The sequence below is a fragment of the Osmerus eperlanus genome, chromosome 21 (assembly GCF_963692335.1).
Source record: "Osmerus eperlanus chromosome 21, fOsmEpe2.1, whole genome shotgun sequence".
Lineage (NCBI taxonomy): Eukaryota > Metazoa > Chordata > Actinopteri > Osmeriformes > Osmeridae > Osmerus > Osmerus eperlanus.
The window spans coordinates 9,178,239-9,198,073 of NC_085038.1; the positions used below are offsets into that span (position 1 = coordinate 9,178,239).

The 19,835-nt window shown below is 54.0% G+C and overlaps 1 protein-coding gene across 8 annotated transcripts in view; it reads right to left on the reverse strand.

Moving 5' to 3' along the window:
• mbnl2 (muscleblind-like splicing regulator 2) overlaps window positions 1-19,835 on the reverse strand; it is a 37,450-nt gene that overhangs the window by 10,142 nt on the left and 7,473 nt on the right. For 7 of the 8 annotated variants that reach the window (XM_062447691.1, XM_062447692.1, XM_062447690.1 and 4 more), the window contains exons 3-5: window positions 4,363-4,527; window positions 3,859-4,059; window positions 2,879-3,133 (exon numbers count right to left, since the gene is read on the reverse strand). In XM_062447691.1, the coding sequence (XP_062303675.1) occupies window positions 2,879-3,133; window positions 3,859-4,059; window positions 4,363-4,527 (621 nt within the window). The remainder of the gene's footprint in view (window positions 1-2,878; window positions 3,134-3,858; window positions 4,060-4,362; window positions 4,528-19,835) is intronic. The other variant, XM_062447685.1, reaches the window with a different exon arrangement.

The window sequence follows — 19,835 nt, forward strand, 5'->3', positions numbered from 1 at the left end:
GGAGGAAGCTAAATGTGTCTTGATCGTGTTGAGGGATGAACAGGCTAGAAGTGAATGTCAAAATGTAAATCGGAAGGGGGGGAGCTATCAAATGTGTATCTTTGTTTATGCGTCGTTGATATGTATCTATGGGTTTGTAAAACCTATATAAATAAACTACAGCAAAACAGCGCAGTCCACAAATACTGACTGGCTCTGATTGCTGGCTCTGACTTCACTAGAGGATGTGGTTTTATGAGACTTGAATGGTCACTCTAAACGATATTGGTGAGGCGGTAGCTGGGAGGCCATGCACCAGACTTGGGTTTACACAGGATGAACACATTCTGAGGATAATTCCACATACTGTTCGCTACACATCCAGTGTTAACAGGTTGAAATGGTATGGTTAATATGAGCACAAGACAGACAAGGGGGGGGGGGGGGGAATCAGGGGAGTCAGATGGCTGAGCGGTGAGGGAGTCGGGCTAGTAATCTGAAGGTTGCCAGTTCGATTCCCGGCCGTGTCAATTGACGTTGTGTCCTTGGGCGAGGCACTTCACCCTACTTGCTTCGGGGGGAATGTCCCTGTACTTACTGTAAGTCGCTCTGGATAAGAGCGTCTGCTAAAATGACTAAATGTAAATCCTTGTTAGGGTAGAAGCAAGGATGGCGGCGTTGGACGTCAGCAGCTTGCCATGACAAAGGAAATCAAACAGACGACACGGGTGAAGATGGAGCGCAACGCCACGACACCCGAGAAGCTAACAGCGACTCCTAGCAACAGCGGCCGTGTGGGCGTGAGGCCGCGTCTGAAGTCTCCAAGTCCATCTTTGGAATTTTTATAACGATTTTCCACGTCACGTTTCCGGCATGTTCCGTTACGCTCCTTGAAATCCCACCGGGGGAATTCGACCCCCGTCGACGGAAAAGAACGAACGAGTTCCATCTCCGTCGAGTGGAATGGTGATTGTGATACTTGAGGGGCGTGGTGGCTTAGGTGAGGGGGACTTGTGCGTGCTCTGGGAGGAGCGTGCTCTGGGAGGAGCGTGCTCTGGGAGGAGCGTGCTCTGGGAGGAGCGTGCTCTGGGAGGAGCGTGCTCTGGGAGGAGCGTGCTCTGGGAGGAGCGTGCTCTGGGAGGAGCGTGCTCTGGGAGGAGCGTGCTCTGGGAGGAGCGTGCTCTGCTGCAGCGAAGGCCCTGCTGTCCTCAGGTCAACCTCTAGCTCTGCTCATAACCGGCTTAAGAAAACACAAGTGTCATCAAGGTAGACAGGGGGAGGGGAGGGGGTGGAGAGAGAGGGGGAGGGAGGGGGGTCATGTTTCTGGAGCGCGGGGCTACCAGTGCTCCAGTCACCTTCTCACCCAGACAGACAGAGGAAGGGCAAAGGGAGGGGTGGTGGGGGGGTGGAGAGAGCGAGGGGGGTTGGGGCAGGCTGATGGATGTGCAGGCACGCCGTGGGCGGGGGGGGGCACACTGCAGTGGTGGGGGGAGGGGGGGGCGGCGCGGGAGCAGCAGCGGCGGCGGACCCCGTTGACAACGTTGCTCGCTTGAAACCGTGATTACGGAAACGGTCTAACATGGAGGGGTGTGGGGGGGGACTGTGTCGGTCCCCTATAGTCAGAACCTGCCGGCCTCCGTGTCTCTGTGTGTGTGTGCGCATCTGCTCCTCCGTCCTGGTGGGGCTGAATGGGAGGGAGGGGGGGGGGGGGGGGGAGCAATGGTGTCAGCCCGGCCCCGAGTTCTCATCCATCTCTCTTGATTCAATTTGGAGCGATCTGCAGAAAGCTGCACTTCTCATTGTGACAGAGGAGGAGGTGGAGGTGGGGTGAAGGGGGGGGCGAAGGGGTGGGGACAATGTATTTGTATGATCAAGGGCATTGGAATAAAAGGGCTGGGGCGGATGATAATAATAGATTGTTGTGGTCTGTCATGTGACTGCACCTTCTGCTATTTTTTTTTTTTTTTTTTTTTTTCCCCTAAAGGCCAAGGACCTCTGTTTGGGCGGAATGATTCAACTGGAAACGCTTAAGACGGGAAACCGCAAAGGTGGTTGCGTCTGTGTGGTGGGAAAGCAGGGCTCCACGTTTATGAGAGTTATGCTGGCTGTGTAAACAACATTAATCACTCGCTTGTGTTTGTGCACACTCGACTTAAACTAGCACCTTCGTGAAAAATCGCGCCTAAACGATAATGCAAATCCTACGTGGGCCGAAAGCTGACACAGGGGGGGGGGGGAAAAGGTGGATATTCATTTATGGTGAATGAGTTTGGTACCAGCGGAGCACAGTATGTCCTCGGTGTACGTGTATGTGTGTTGGAGTACATCCACAAATGTGTGTGCGCGCGTGACTCCTATGCTAGGGGCGGTGTGTGTGTGTGGGAGTGTGTGACTCTAACACTAAGGGCGGCGTGGGTGTGTGTCTAACACTAGGAGGGGCCTGTGTGTGTGTGTGACTCTAACACTAGGGGCGGCGTGGGTGTGCGTCTGTGTGTGCGTCTGTGTGTGCGTCTGTGTGTGCGTCTGTGTGTGCGTCTGTGTGTGCGTCTGTGTGTGCGTCTGTGTGTGTTCGTCTGTGTGTGCGTCTGTGTGTGCGTCTGTGTGTGCGTCTGTGTGTGCGTCTGTGTGTGCGTCTGTGTGTGCGTCTGTGTGTGCGTCTGTGTGTGCGTCTGTGTGTGCGTCTGTGTGTGCGTCTGTGTGTGCGTCTGTGTGTGCGTCTGTGCGTCTGTGTGTGTGCGTCTGTGTGTGCGTCTGTGTGTGCGTCTGTGTGTGCGTCTGTGTGTGCGTCTGTGTGTGCGTCTGTGTGTGCGTCTGTGTGTGCGTCTGTGTGTGCGTCTGTGTGTGCGTCTGTGTGTGCGTCTGTGTGTGCGTCTGTGTGTGTGTGGGGAGGGTGTCTCACCATGGCGGCGGCGGCGGCCTGGGCGGCCACGGCCGTCTGGTTGGCCTGGTGCTGGGCGGCCTTGATCTTGGCCTGCAGGTGGGCGGGCGGGTGGAAGTACTTGCACTTCTCCCGGGAGCAGCGGCTCTTGATGTAGTCCATGCACACGGTCACCGTGTTGTCGCTGGTGTCGATCATGGGGCTGTCGCTGGGGTGGGCGAAGCGGCAGTCCGTCTCGCCCCGCGCGCAGTTGCCCCGCTGGAACTCGCGGCACACCTGCGAGCGCACGCGCGCGCGCACACACACACAGGACACACACACACACACAGGGGCACGCACGCACAAATAACATTGTCTGTCATTTCAAAAAAGTGACACATCTTGGATTAAACCAAGCGGCTCAAATGCAAATTTGGAAAATGTTAGATTAGTTATCATATAAAGCACAACCTATGAATCCTGCTGAGCTGGGTGTAATTAGGGACTAAATGAACCAGTTTATGTGTTTATCTATTCTAGTCTGGGCGTGATCACAGGAGGTCTTCACTGGCAATCTGGGACTGACACACACACACACACACACACACTGTCACACACACACACACACTGTCACACACGGTAAACATGCTCACTTAGTGTGGGAGTGCCTCCACTCCCCTGTGGGATACGGCCTCTCATTAGAAACCACTTGCTCAGTTGCTAAGTGACAGCACTTGGGCTCAAACACACCACTCCAAAGCTAGTCATGGCTGCATCTTTGTACTCATTCTCGTCGAAAAAACAAAAAGCATCGAGATATTCCGTTCCAAGTGCTGAATAAAGCTGAGGTAAATAAACCCGGTCACCAACAGGCCCTACCTGAGAGCACCCTCAAATCAATAACCTACAAAAGGTCCAAACAACAACAACCCCAAAAAATGAAAACAAAAATATTGTTGGGGGATTGGTCAGTGGAGGACACTGCATCCCAGGCTAGAGGGAGGGGGACTGTGATTGGTCACCTCCAGCTTGTCTGTGCGTAGCAGCTTCTGGTTGGAGGAGGAGCCCTGCACGGAGATGGGAGGGCTGCCTGGGACGATGAGCGGGGTGCTGGGCAGCATCTCGGTGGGGACCAGGCCCATGCTGTGGGTCATGGGGGTCAGGTACTGGGCGTAGCTCAGCCCCGGGCTGGAGCCCAGGCCCTGGCTCACTGGGAACGTCTGCTGCAGGGGACAGGAGGGAGAGGAGGGGAGGGAGAGACGAGAGAGGAAAGGAAAGGGGGGGGGGGGGGGAGATACATAGAGAAGAAAGGGTGAGAGAGATATTTATACATACACACACACACATATATGGTGAGAGAGAGAAAGAGAGAGAGAAAGACAGATGGGAGGGGGGAGTGAAGAACAAAAGGAGAGAGAGAAAACGCGGGGGTAAAACAGTAAGACGTTTCTGACACCAGGTGGGCGGGGGTGGATCCGTCGGTGGGCGACCCCGCCCCGGTGGGGGGGGGTCCAGAGGTTACTAACCACGGGCTGCATGGTGGTGCCGGGGATCATGAACTGCATCTGCTGCGCCAACATGGCCGCCGCAGTCTTCTGCTGGATGAGGTTGTTGCGTCCGTTGATCTCCAGCTGGGTCTTGAGGTGGGCCGGGGGGTGGAGGTACTTGCAGTTCTCTCGCGTGCAGCGGCCCTGGAGAGGAGGAAGAAGAGGAGGAGGACGGCCGTGAGCCACAACAGAGAAGAGAGAGAGAGCTGAAGAACCGAGTCGGAAACCGGCGGCGGCTGGGGTTTTCTGAGAACCAGTCGAAAAAAGATGCAAGTGGAGAGACTGTGGGGAGGACTGGGCAGTACGAACATGTATACTAAACGAATATGTATCACTATTCATAGCTGAATAGTGATAAGGCATCCCCCTCAGGCAGGTCAGACATATACACTGTGGCTCATATATACTGCACTGGTAGCTGGTGCTGCTCTGCGGACAGAGAGCCGGCGGGCTAGGTGACTGGTGGGCAGTGGTCCTGCGGGCTAGAGGGCAGCTACGCTCCCACATTGACGTCAGCCTGCGCCGGCTGGAGAACCGGAGGGGGCCTGGAGCCACCTCTGCGCCATTCCTCACAGCCCCTCTCCCCGTACAGGGAAACGGCAACCGGGGTCGAGGGTCCGCTCGCCAAGGCGCTCACATTCAAGGCCAATTAGCGTCAACCCATGGGGCTAATGGAGAACACAATAATCCAATATGGATTTCTCCTTGGCGCTGCTTATGAGGGAGGTGAGAGGGAGAGACAGAGAGACAGAGAGAGACAGAGAGAGAGAGAGCGAAGGAGAGAAGGGGGCGAGGGAGAGGAGAACGCAGCAGCGACCTAATTAGTGATGCGTCATTTCCCCAGTCACTGGTGAAATAGGACATCCTAGCCGGTAAAAAAAAAAAAAAAGAAAGAAAAAAGTACAAAATATGAACTACCGCTCTCCAGGCACACACAGTCTCACTCAAAAATAGCTAGTCTGGGCCTAGTTCCCCTTTAGAGTGTAAAAACACCCGGAGGCCAGCACAGTTGTAGTGAGTTTGAATATTAGCCAAGACGGAAGCTAATCAGCTCCCATTTCCACAGTCCGCTGCCGAAGCACGAACGCTAAGTGTGGAGAACGAGACAGCATAGACATAACCGCATAGCCGAACGTGTCACTGCGGAGGGTCCTTAGAGGCCCGCTCGTCACTTCAATCTCCGGCGTGTGTCCATGCCGGCAGCCTTCATCAAGAACGGGGCTATCGGTGCCCGGGGGACTGCACAGGCCAATAAAGAGAGTAATAACATGTCGGTCAGCCGGGTGCAGTTTGGTCGGTCAAAATGAGGAAGTTGATGGGAAACGGTGGTTGTTATTTTCCAGCCCGCTGATGTGGAGGGCTCCTCTGGGACATGTAGTGTTTTACTGTGTGCGAGCAGGATCTCTCCTCTCCCATTACATTTGAACTTTGGGGGACTCTATGTTCGAGCTGAGACGCACACCTCTCAGAGATGTGTCACTAGGCTGGCCGTACAGGCACTGTCATTGGGAGCACTAGCGCGGGGCTGGGCCTGTGACAAATGGCAACCCGACGCTAGGATGATGGACATCTAGGGTCGTGTCTGGGATGACCCTGAGCAAGGGTGTGGGAACAACACTCGCTGTCTCTACAGGAGAGGTAGGTGTGGGTGGGTGTGTGCGTTGTGGGTGCGCGCCAGAGATCGCTCACCTCCATCCAACCCAGAAGATAATGTTAGCGCTGGGCCTCACAGCCAAAAAAGCCTGAGAGGTGTCAAAACCAATCAGAACCTCTCGTGACGCCAGCTCCGAGCAGACAGAGAGCCCTGGTGGCTGCTGGAGGATGCTGAGTGTGTGTGTGATGTGTGCGCACAGTGTGACTAAGTGTGTGCATGCGGTGTGACCGTGTGTGTGTGTGTGTGTGTGTGAGGGGTGTGAACGTGTGTGTGTGTATGTGTGCGCGGCGCAGCTGAGGCTTGGCTGCCAGCCAAACACAGAGAACACCCGCCCCAGGCCTGCAGGGTGCGATGACGTCACCACCCCCCCCCCCCCCCCCCCAGAGGAGCGGCCGTTCGGCGAGGAGAGAAGCCATCTCTCCCCTTTTCATATTCTACCTCCACCACCCCCCTCCTGTGCATTGATTGATTCAGATTTTATTGCATCATTACTCTGTGTGAAGTGATGAGGTAAGTAGGGCTATAAAGCCCGCTAGGAGAGAAGGTTTCATCTCAGTCACGTTGGGACACTGTCGGGGGGGTGGGGGGGGGTGGGGGGGTGGGGGGGGGGGGCGGTGGGGCAGGCACAACAGGAGCAGGGCCGGGCTGCTGTTAACTCTCACTACCTGATCTCCCCGTTGTTCGGGCATCGCCCTAATCCCAAGATCGATATTGAAATCAAAACGTCAAATTGATCGCGGCGCGCGCGCGAGCTCGTCGATGACGCGGCCGTCTGCGGACACAGATGCCAGCCCCGTCACTCAGCGGCTGGGACACTTGTGGAACCCAGACACGTGCGATGACGCAAGGACAGACTGTCTGATGGGGTGAGAGAGAGAGAGAGCGAGAGAGACATTGTGCGAGAAGGAGAGAGAGCGAGATGGAGAGAGTGAAAGAGACAGGGAGAGCAACAGAGAGAGAGAGACAGATAAGAGAGCGAGAGACAGTGAGAGACAGAGACAATGAGAGACAGAGACAATGAGAAAGAGAGACAATGAGAAAAAGAGACTGAGAGAGCAAGACTGAGAGAGAGACAAAGAGAGAGAGAGAGATGAAGGAGGGGGAGGGGAAGTGTTTAAAAGGCCTGTAGCTGCTGATCCCAGTCAGGAGCGCTGCTGTCCTGGCTCAGCCTCTCTGAGCTGCTTCGCTGGAGGAGCACGTCTCACGTAACAATGACAGGGCTGGAAAAACCTACCGCCGTAACTGATGGAGCACTGAGCAGGCGCCATCAGGGGATGGAGTCAGATGATATCCAGCCCCGGGGGAGTTGGGGGGGGGAGAGAGAGACAGAGGATGACAGGGGCGGGATGCGGGTATGGTGTCGTCTTTTCTGCCACCCACTCTGATGGAGCAGACATATTTTCATCCTCTCTCTCTTTCACTCTTTCTCTCTCTCTCCGTCTCTCCGTCTCTCTCTCTCCGTCTCTCTCTCTCCGTCTCTCTCTCTCCGTCTCTCTCTCTCCGTCTCCCTCTCTCCCCCTCCCTCCCTCCCTCCCTCCCTCCCTCCCTCCCTCCCTCCCTCCCTCCCTCTCTCTCTCTCCGTCTCTCTCTCTCCGTCTCTCTCTCTCCGTCTCCCTCTCTCCCTCCCTCCCTCCCTCCCTCCCTCCCTCCCTCTCTCCCTCTCTCCCTCTCTCTCCATCTCCCTTTCTGTCTCTCCCTCCCTCCTTCCCTCTCGCTCTCTCTCTCCCTTTCTTTCTTTCTTTCTCTCAATCTCTCCATCTCTCTCTCCCTCCCTCCCTCCCTCCCTCCCTCCCTCCCTCCCGCCCCTCCCTCTCTCTCCCTCTCTCTCTCCCTCTCTCTCCCCCTCTCTCTCCCCCTCTCTCCCTCTCCCTCTCCCTCTCCCTCTCCCCCTCCCCCTCCCCCTCTCCCTCTCTCCCTCTCTCCCTCTCTCCCTCTCTCCCTCTCTCCCCCTCTCCCCCTCTCTCTCTCTCTCTCTCTCTCTCTCTCTCTCTCTCTCTCTCTCTCTCTCTCTCTCTCTCTCTCTCTCTCTCTCTCTCTCTCTTTCTCTCAATCTTTCCATCTCGCTCTCTGTCTCTCCATCCCTCTCGCTCGCTCTCTTTCACTCTCTCCCTCTCCTCTCTCTTTCTCCCAATCTCTCCATCTCCCTCTCTGTCTCTCCCTCGCTCTCTCTTTCACTCTCTCTCTGTCCCCTCTCTTTCTCTCAATCTCTCCATCTCCCTCTCTGTCTCTCCCTCCCTCTCGCTCTCTCTGTCATCCCCCCTCTCTCCGTCTATGAAAAGGAGCTTTCAAAACCTGAGGCACATGACTCAGACCGCCGGAGAGAGCTGGCGCTGTAGCCATAGTAACGGCGTTAGGCAAGCGCCTCGGGGGCGCGTCGCCGTCGCTCAGATGTAACGACAGCGTTCCGCTTCTGCGCCGGTCGACGAGCCGCGCTGCTCGCGACGCTAAAGATCCCACGAGGACTTCATCGTTATCACTGGGGGGAGGGGAGGGAGGGAGGGGTGACGATGTGTCAAAGCCCGGATCATACTCAAACAAATGGAGACCCTGCAGCTGAAAAGGCATCGCAGGCCAACCGATCTTCTGTCTCGGAAAAGTTCCTTTACTCGAGAACTTCGACTTTGATACGACAGGAAAATGGGTTCTAACGTTCGCAGTAAGCCTACAGGGGATGGAGATGAGCGCCTCTAATTTCATAAACAGATTAGGCTTATGCCCTCTTAGCCCATTTAGACCTGTCCCATGGGGGCCTTGCTAATTATGACCACTAATTGTCCATGCGGATCCAAGACCGTGGTTGATATCAACCCCAGATTTGTATCTCCTTTTTCCGAGCATGAAATCATGGCAGCCCTGTTCTTGGAATTTCCCCTTGCCGTCATATAGGCATTTCAGTTGAAAGCCTTGCCCTGTACGAAGCTCTTGGCAAGGAACAGAACCGGGGTTTTTTTTCAGGCTACCCAAAAACAGAACATGGCAGAATCTTGCATGGCTTACACCCAACCACCCCCACCTATCCTCTGGAAGAACCCCCCCCCCCCCCGCCCCCCCCCAGCTGTGAGCCGCGCCTGCGTGTCTGTGGGTGGCACACACAAGAGGGCCACTCTTTCCGACGGCCACAGAACGACGCCTCGGGCCGTGGCCTCCCCTAACGCCTGAAGCATTTGCATATTCTCCCTCAATGGGCCCCTCTATTCTGTACGGGGCCGAGACGGGGGCAGGCCCGGCCGTCTCTCCAGCAGACAGCCTGGTCAGGCTGGGGGGACAAGGCCCCTTATTAGCCTCCCTTCTCTCCCGTCTCCTCCCAACTCAGTTCACGACATGCGAGGCTCTGTACTTCAGACAAGTGCTTGTGAACGAGGGCTTGGGAGGGCTTGGGTTCCATTGTTGAGGAAAGTGGTCTGTCTGTCTGTCTGACTTTCACCCTCCTTCTCTAAACTTTTCTCAGGTCTTCCAACAGGGAGAGGAGAGAGGTGGACCCAACAGCAGAAGTCCACATTTCAGCAGCTCCTACTAACCCAACCCAGCCCTAGCAAGGGGGAAAAAAAGCCATGGGAAAAACTGATATTAATGCTCGACAACAAACCGGGGCGTCTCTGTAAATAGCAGCTAATGGAACAGGGCTACATTGTGCTCCCTGTTTAGCCACACCTCAGCTAGCCGTTATCTCATGAGGAGCAGACAGAAGTCCTCCTTTAGCCGGTTGTCCTTCTCGCGGCGAGGGGAGGAGAGCTCTTGTGAGAGCTGACACTAATTTCTTTGACACGAAGCCGGCGATATGTGTAATCCCCTTACACCATATCGGAGAAGCTCTTGTATCTGCACTGACCCGCCAGGGTAGACTCCCCTCCTTTCCTCCCATTTCCCCTTCTCCCCCCTCTCCTTCTCCCCCCCCCCCCCTCTCGTTCCTTCCCTCCATCTCTCGCTCGCTCCCAGGGCATTAATGGCCGCTTACACGCTGGCCTTTCCCACTCACGAGAAGAAAAGCAAACCCTCTTTAGTGAACCCTCGTGCAACAGGAACCAGACAGGATGGCCAGTGGTGGAGATGGAGGGGGGGAGGCCGTGAAAAGCAGAGGCCGACCCCGCCAGGGGAGAGTGGGGCCTGGATGCACACGGACAGATAGGCCCTTCATCCCGGGACGAGGAGTGCTTCCGTGTACCCTTTCCGGATCCCTGTTGGGTGTGCTACCACGTCCACTTTGGTGGTGAACCTGAGGAGCGTGGTGTGATCCTCATGCAGGGGCCTGGGTGCCGCCAGCGGGCAGGCTCTCCGGTTCGCGAGCACTCGCGGATCTTCTGTCGGGCCGCGAGGGCGGAGCGGAAAGACTTTGCTTCCATTATGAAGCGACACCAGGGCCTTTGCCCTCCGCCGTGACTTAGAACTCAGTCATGTGATATGAGACAGCCTACAGGCCCCATATCTACCCTAATCAACGTCAAGGAACATTAAACAAGGACTGATTTTTCCTGTTAGATGTTGGGGATTTTTCCCCCCCTCAACTGTCGGTCGTGGAAAAAACTTTTACGCCACACAATGGCTGCCCATTGGGCTATGTAGCCTAGCCTTTTTAGCTAGGCTAACAAGACATTGTTCTGCAACACAAATAACCCAAACAGACACACACCGCCCTCCAAACAAACAGCTACAGTATCTAATTAGGGAAACAAAGGACTAGGCCATCTTGTATCTTCCATAACATCTTTCATGTACAGTAACCGACACGCACTCCACCCTCTGACACTGCCTTCATGCAATGCCTGGATTCCAGTGGCGTCTCAGTGGTAATTAAGTATGCCTTTGTTTCAGCAGCCATAATCCTACAGATTGTAGAGTAGAGCAGACACGCCTAAGACTGTCTCCTTGTACTATGAGCCTGCTCAGGGGAGGAGGCAGAGGACTGAAACAGAGGGAAAGGATAGATAGATGGGTGATAATTCTTCCCCGCTGCTAGCTCTCCCCCTCTCTCCCCCTCTCTCTCTCCCTCACACACACACACACACACACACACACACACACACACACACACACACACACACACAGTGTAACTGGGCGAGGACACTCTCCGCTGCAGGAGTCCCTCTCCCACAGGGCCTCACGCAAACACACACCAAAACACACACCTACACACAAACACACACCCTCACCAAAACACACACCTACACACAAACACACACCCTCACCAAAACACACACCTACACACAAACAAACGCCCACGCACTCACCAAAACACACAAACACACTCACCAAAACACACACATGCACACAAACACACGCCCACACACTCATCAAAACACACACCTACACGCCGCACTCACCAAAACACACACCTACACACTCACCCAAAAACATAGAACCATCTGGGATGTGCGTACAGTCACCGTACACCTATAATCAGGGACAAGCCCTTCCACAGTTTCTGAGACCGTAACATCTAGGTAGACGGCACTCTCGACAGGACTGACACTGAGCTGAAAAATGGAGGACCTAGGACGGCACAAGAACTACTTTCAAAAGCTAGTCTGGTCTGCCGACTGGCTGGGCTGTTCTTCTGTGTGTTTGTGTATCCCTCACTTTGAGCCAGTGTGGACCCAGGACAGAGACACAGTGGCCCTGACCCTAACCCTGACTATGGGTAATCCAGTGAGGCCTGCCCTGCTGTAGTTAATCTGATCATCTGTGACCTGCTGAGACATGAAACCACCCTCTAGAGCTGCTCTAATCCACAAACACACCACACTCTCTCTCTCACACACACACACACGAACACAATGCCATCTTTATCTCTATGTTGACAGGCCAGTCACAGCTAAAGGACTGAGGAATTAGACTCCCCCCTTCTCGACAAGAAGTCATTTGACCACTCCAGTTCAGAGCTCTGTGAAGGCTACGCCTAATGGTTTCTGAAACAAATAGTTGATGGTTATTCATTTGAAAGAGGCGGCCATTTTCAGATGTAAATGACGCCGCCTGAACCCTTGTTGGGGGTGGGGGGGTGGGGAAGACAATTGATCCCAGAAAACTCGGACAATTTGATGGATTCTTTCCTGTAGACGGCCAAAGACATTATTCATCAGACCTGGGACCCGGAATGTTGTGGAGACAAAAAAAAAAAAAAAAAAAAAAAGATTATTTCCCAAGTGTCTGAGGACGGTATTGATTGCGCATGGAGTAGTGTGCGTGAGCGATGCGGGCCTAAATCCATAGCCGAGATAAAGTGGGATAATGAGATGGGCGAGAGAGACACAGAGCTGATCTATTCATCAAAGCCCCTTTCCAACGCACTCAGCAGATAGGGGCCTGTCTACCTAGTGCTGGTGCTAGTCTGTTCTGTTGTTACTGGCCCCTGCTTCATTCAGGGAAACTACAGCGCCCATCACTCCACACTGGAAGGATGTGTGGTTAAAACAGAGAGTGACATCATCATCAGCATGAGTATTTTGGAGAGATAATGGTGTGGGTGACATCTCTGTTGGTGGCGAGTGTGGATATGTGCCGCCTCCGGGGAGCGGGAAACAGAGGAGGGTGCTCTCGAATAGGAGAATCAGGGACGGAGCGAGAGCAGAGCTCCTCTGTCTCTCTCTCTCTCCGGGTGGACCTATCACGACCCAGGATTGCTGTTCCAGGAAGTGAATAAGAGCTTCTGTGTGCTGGTGACTCATGAGGCGGTGAAGTAGAGCCCACCTCTTATCTAAGCACCATCACTGTGGGCCTACACACAAACGCCGCTGTCCTCCACCTCATCCCCTCTTCTCTCTCCCCTCTCTCTCTCTCTCTCTGGCTGTGTATCTCGCTCTCTCTCCCTCCCCCGGCACTCTGCCGTAGGAGGGCTCTGACTGGGGAGAGTGGGTTGAAGCAGAGGGTGGGGAAACAGGTTATGTACGTCACCACACACACACACACACACACACACACACACACACACACACACACACACACACACACACACACACACAGCTGTTGCAGGGCAAGGGAGCAACAAAGAACGGTGTGTAGCCTAATCTACTCTCCGATTTACATCGATGAAAAGACGGTTGACAAAACACGTTGACAAACCAAACAAGCGTGAACCCTTATTCCTACTCTGAGCAGCAACGCTTACGCTTCCTATGGGAGTTGCACTGATCTGGGGTGGATCGCGGTGCTGCCAGTGTGCCCTGCTGGGCTCCATCTCCACCTCACCACCACCACCCCCGTGCTCCGCCTCATGGGGCTACCGGAGTCTGCCGGGCGAAGTGTGCGCTGCCAATTAGTGTCCCCACCTGTCGTGGCGGGTCAGTGCTGCAGGCATCTGCTGGGTGTGAAATTGGCCATCTCACTTTCGGCCCTGAACTTGGCACATCCCTCCTCCCCCTCCACCTCCTCTCACCCCCAGCAGGGCCGGCAGCCTGCCCTGGCCATGGCCTCTATTTGGGGGGGGGGGGGGAGGAGGGGATCACAGTGCTACCAGTACTCACTGACTGACTACTCCAGCACACAGTCCTTCAGAATCACAAACAGTGACTACGGGATTTTTCGCCCCCAGCAAGGCTGAACGTAAATAAAATAAACCATCTTTCCAAACAGAAGGAAAAATGACACCTTCGGCACAGTGAAATGATTCGACTCATCGCTTAACGTAAACAAGACTCACTGACGCGGAATCACAGCTGTACAATTTGGACCGATTGTAGAGGGAACATGACATGAGGTGTCTCTTGTTGACATGCTGCGAGAGTTCAGAGGTAAAACTGAGTGTGGCAGAAAGCAAACACCAGCTCATTAAATGAAATGGGCGGTGGGGGAGGGCTATTTTTGAGATGCATCTGGTGGCCTTAGTTTTGTTCATAAATCATCCATGCACTGCAGAGGCATTGGGGCACAATGGTGGATTCTTCTTTGACAGCGCTCTAATTCAGACCACCCTTGCAGCTAACACTGTACAGAATACAGTTTGATGGTTTCATGAGAAGTAATAGTCTACTGTAGCAAAAAGCAGTGTGTCCCTGGCCACGACTCAATCCTGTCCGCTCAGCCCTTCTCTCCTCTGTCCCACCTCGTCTAGCAGCAGCCCTGGTTTACCCACCTGCCCTGGTCTATCTACTCAGCTGCCCTGGTCTATCTACTCTGCTTCCCTGGTCTATCTACTCTGCTGCCCTGGTCTATCTACTCTGCTTCCCTGGTCTATCTACTCTGCTTCCCTGGTCTATCTACTCTGCTTCCCTGGTCTATCTACTCTGCTTCCCTGGTCTATCTACTCTGCTTCCCTGGTCTATCTACTCAGCTGCCCTGGTCTATCTACTCAGCTGCCCTGGTCTATCTACTCAGCTGCCCTGGTCTATCTACTCAGCTGCCCTGGTCTATCTACTCTGCTGCCCTGGTCTATCTACTCTGCTGCCCTGGTCTATCTACTCTGCTGCCCTGGTCTATCTACTCTGCTGCCCTGGTCTATCTACTCTGCTGCCCTGGTCTATCTACTCTGCTGCCCTGGTCTGTCTACTCTGTTGCCCTGGTCTATCTACTCAGCTGCCCTGGTCTATCTACTCAGCTGCCCTGGTCTATCTACTCAGCTGCCCTGGTCTATCTACTCTGCAGCCCTGTTCTATATACCCTGCTGCCCTGGTCTATCTACCCTGTTGCCCTGGTCTACCTAATCTGTTGACCTTGTCTACACGGCTGCCCTGATCTTCCTCCACATTGCCAGAAGGATTAAAGACATTGCATGAACATCATGTGAGCATAAAAGTCTTGATTAACCATGCCACGAACACAAGGGGGCTGGTTAGCTATCTCTCTGCGATATCTCTGGGATTGACACGGGCCATGCTGGGTCATGTGAAGGTGGTTCCGCGCGTTACGATCGCCCCTCTCCACACAGCGGCACGCACAGGCGGCCGTGTCATCGCATTTGACGGTGGCGAACACGGGCCGCCAATCACAGACAAGCCTAGCAGGGAACGGGAGCAGCCAGTGCGGCACTAAAAGGTTACCATCCAGGCTAATTAGACAAGAGCTTCAGATTTTTTGCCGTCCACCCCAGCCCAGCCCACTCCCGTCCTCCCCTCCAACCCCTCCCTCCTCCTCGTTCTTTCTGAAGGCCAATTAAGGAGGTCCCTGGCTCATTAATGCGTCTGCCCCTCCGAGCCAGCTGTGCCCGTCTGTCTCTCTCCCGCTCCCCGGACGGAGAGACGAGGCATGGGTGGGAGTCCTCGGCGCTCCTACCACCGCCACGTCACTTGCCAAGTCGACAGCCTCCATTTTACACTAACCAGTACGACAAAACCGCCGGGGAGGAGCCCTTTGCTTATTAAGACGAGTGAATCATTTGTCTCTGGTGTGTGTCTGTCTATGTGTGTGTGTGTGTGTGTGTTTGCGTGGAAAGGGAGGAGTGCCCCTCAAACCGTCTTCGTAAACGTGTGTTTGGGTGTGGGAAACATCCGAATCTTCGTTTGTGACAAATGAGCTAATAGGTTGCGGTCCCCCGTGGTGAGAAATCCGTTGAAAACCTGAAGCGGCGAATAAAAAGGGAAAAGTCATGAAGGGAGGAGGTAGACCGAGAGGTGTGATGACGAAGGTAGATTTCATATCAATAAGTAATGAGCGGTGTAAAGGTCGAGCGTGCGGTGAACTTCCTGCTGCTCTGGCACTCTGGATGCAGACAGGCTGGATCTGCAGGGGGGGAGAGCTGCAGAGCTGCTTACCCTAGCAGAGCAGCCCAGAGCCAGGCTCGTGTAGGGGGTGGATGCAGAGCTGCTTACCCTAGCAGAGCAGCCCAGAGCCAGGCTCGTGTAGGGGGTGGATGCAGAGCTGCTTACCCTAGCAGAGCAGCCCAGAGCCAGGCTCGTGTAGGGGGTGGATGCAGAGCTGCTTACCCTAGCAGAGCAGCCCAGAGCCAGGCTCGTGTAGGGGGTGGATGCAGAGCTGCTTACCCTAGCAGAGCAGCCATCAACCATGGGAGGACACCCTGCATTCTCCAATATGGTTCATGTAGAGTAGGGAATCTATTTGTATGTTCTAAGACAAAGGGGACCGAGTGACAAGGAGGAAAATTAAAGAAAGAGTGTTGAGGTATGGAGATGTAGAGAGACAGACGGAGAGAGAGGTAGGAAGAGAGAGAGAGTGCGAGTGTGTGCGTGTGTGGACCAGGTGAGAGCTCAGTACAGCTCATGGAGTTCTCTGTCCTACAAGCGAGCTGACAAGGTCGAAAGCAAAGGTCCTTCCCTCGAACGTCCTCTACTCGGGAGAGACTGGACGATCAATTGAATTATCAAAACCATTACTGAACAATGACACTTGTTCCCAACACTATGTTGCACCCAGGCACAGTGCATTAAGTGTGCGCCACATTGTCCAATACTGCTGTGCTTTTAGGAAGCTAAACTAACATCCTGCAATGCGCTGTGAAGCACTGCATCGTGGCGACCAGCACACCCCCCGCGCTCACACGGATGTGGGTCAAATCGATGGCCCAATTAAAGGGGAAAAGACTGGGCCCACGTCGGCTGCACAACATGAGCGGCTCCACACATCGGCCGCTGCCCTGCCACAAGCCTCCACCCGGGCACAGTCTATCTGGGGATAGGTCGCAGGACAGGAACACAGCCGGTCCCTCCTTCGCTCCCCTCCATACTGGCCCCTCTTGTCTGCTCCCAGCCCCTTCATCTCGTCACCACCCGCCCCTCCGCTTTCAGAGTAGCCAGGGCGAGGGAGGGGGTGAAGTCGGATGGACAAAATGAAGTTTGGCATGTTGGGAGCTGGTGGTGGTGTGTGTGTGTGTGTGTGTGTGGGGGTGAGAGGCCCCTGTTAAGGAGCGAGAGGGGCTGATGACCTCATCAAAAGGCCTGCCCCCGTCGGGCCTCGCGTTAGGCTCCAGCCAGGTCTTCCTTGTTGCCGTGGATAAACCCCTGGGGGGCTGTCCGCCCGCCGCACCACATTCCCCTTCATGTTTGCTCTGCAGAGGGTGTGGCCCGGCTTGGGGGATTACACCCAAGAATGTGAGCTCTCCCCCAGCACATTGTCTGAATGCGAGCCAGCAAGCAGATGTAAAGTTCAAGTTCAAATATCAAGAGTTCCCCCCTCCTGAAACATCCCCCTGCGGAGAGCTTTTTTTTTTTTCGAGATCAAGGTAAAATTAAGAGAGACAAACCCATTCCCAGAGGTGATTTGGTGTGAAAGTCGGCCCGGCTAACTCTGTTCCTTGGTCCGGCTGCTGTCTAAACCGCCCTGCCGCTCGCTAGCAGCTGAGCTTAGAGAGGTCAGGCCTTCCCCCCCCCCCCCCCCCCCCGAGAATCTTAAACACAATCTTTGATAATTGGTTTCAAATCCGGCCCAGGCTTCCTGCCTGACTCTACACGCTGGGCACCCAGCGGAGAGGAGCTCCCACGGCCCTTCATCCTCCCAAAACCTTTCTGTGTTTTCAGCTAGAGCTACTTGCTACCTTTGTGAAGGATTAAAAAGTTTTGACAGGAAGCGAGGGGATGAGAGGGGCAGGCAGGGGAAACCAAGAGACTTGAAAAGACCCTACTGCTTCTGTTACAGCGGCTAACCACTTCTGTTTGACAACTCCTCCGGTGAAACCCGATAGGCCGGGGCGCACTCTGAAACGGTTCCTTGTAAAAGTTCAGTCAGGCAAGGAGCCCATACTCAGGATTGCGCAGTGGAACCACCTATCGTGTAGATTAGAGGAAGGCACGAGGTCAAGATCTGCCCAAAACGCCTCACTTCATCATTGTCCTGGTCTTAAACATCCCGAAGGACCCAAACGAAAAAAAGTGACATTCTTTTTAGGAGTTAGCCTTTGATTTGCTTCACACATGCCAGACTATTGGTTGAAACAACAAGGAGAAAAGCCTGTACGTATGATAACCCCCTATGAGGGGACTGCACCTGACTACATCAAGTCTCTCGTCCAGCCTTACACCCCTATCCGCCACCTACGGTCGGGCTGTTGGATCAGATGTTAGCTTATTTCCTCCAGGAACACAATGACAATTATTCAGGGGCTTGTTGCCCTTGTTGGTTAGTTGTAAGTGATTTAAATATTTGTACTCACTGTGAATTATATTACTGTTGCTTGCTTTCCTCCAGATACACTGTAGCACTTTCGAGGATCATGTTGTTTAATTGTAATTTGTTTAACTACATGCTCTTGAGGTTCTACCCATTGGCACTTATTTGCTTTTTCACAATGTATGCTTCGTGTTTTGGCTACCCGCAATGTTTGCACTTTTTGTAAAGCTCTCTCTTGGAAGTCGCTTTGGATAAAGACCTGCTAAATGAATAAATGCAAATGTAATATAAATGTGTTTAAGAGTCTAAACTGACTCTACTGCCAGAGGCAGATGAGACTGTCACAATGGAGAGACGTGTCATGACCAGACATACACTCCAGGGGAGAGAGGAGATAACAGCACTTCTACATGACTCATTAGACTACCTCCACTCTAGCCTGGCCTGAATCGGTTTCATGGTCAGCAGGGTTTTACTGGCTAATGAACCGTAGGCCGGTGTCACGCATGGCAGCTTTGTCTGAAGTCACCCCAATTCATCAGGGAATATAGAAATTCCGCATCGTGGAGAAACTCTATCTCAAACCCTCAGGGGAGAACAGAAGCTGGAGAACATGCACAATCCTCTTTGGCATTTCAAAAACGCTGAGAGCAGCAAGATGAACGCAGGACACCGTGGCGACAGCCCCAAACAAGTCTGTGACAGAGCTCATTTTTCTTTTGCGCCCCTCTATCTCCGAAATGCAAAGCGCGCCAACCGAAAATGCAAAGCCGGCCGTTCTGTCGTTTCCTCTGCCTGTCAGGCCTTCAGTGCTTATCTGTGCTGTGCCGTTGGCCTCGGAAGCCCATCCCCCACCACCCTGTGGGCCTTCTGGCCTGGTCTGGTGACTGCCATCCCAGCCTCTTGGGGGTCCTGGGGAGGAGGCTAGAACAAGGCCTGGCTGTTCTGGATGGGGCTACATCACCCTGCCTACAGCGTGCGGCACCTCTCCAAGGTTAGGGCTTGTGAATGGGCCTGTTCAGATGCCTGGTCTGTCAGGCTTCACACTCCCCCACAGCAGCCATGGGCAGATAACCTTAACAAGGCCGGGAGTGGGAGGACACAGGGAGGCTCTGAGGATATGATTGGATGAGATGCCTAGCCTGACGTACGGGAAGGGGAGTACACCGCGTGAAAGAGAAGGGAACATTTTGTCTCTCCGGGCAAAATGGAAGCTTCCAGAGAAACAGGCCAAACGGGACCCCTCGGAACGTGATGAGCAAGTGGACAAAAGTTCGACAGACAGCGAGCGAGGGGGGAGGGAAACGTCAGGCATGATAAATTGATCCCAATTGGAGTCAGCTGTTTGCTCGTCAGGCCGTCACTGGGCTTGATGGGCCTTCGCAGTCCACACCACCCCATCAGTCGACGGCTGATTGCTCCGCAATAACTCAGCGGGCTTACTAAGAACCGCCGCGGACGCCAAGAAAACAGCTGATGGCAACATAAACACGGCTCATTTTCAACAGTGTGTTGGCCAGATCGTGTCAAGCTGCCAAGATTGGTATAGAGTATACAGACATTGTGTAACGAGGAAAGTGCTGCGGAATCCAGCAATCTGACGTAAGGAAGAAGAAGGTGATTCTGGATAATGTTTACTATTTCCCATGGAAATACAGGCCATTATAGACAAGGCATATTGAGAGGCACTAGCCCATATTTTACAGGACAGCAAGAGCAGTAATTCACACTCTTATAGGGCCAGTGACTGTGCAAATGGTTGTGTTAGATTACAGTCTCTGGCCATCTCTATTCCTGTCTTGATATTATA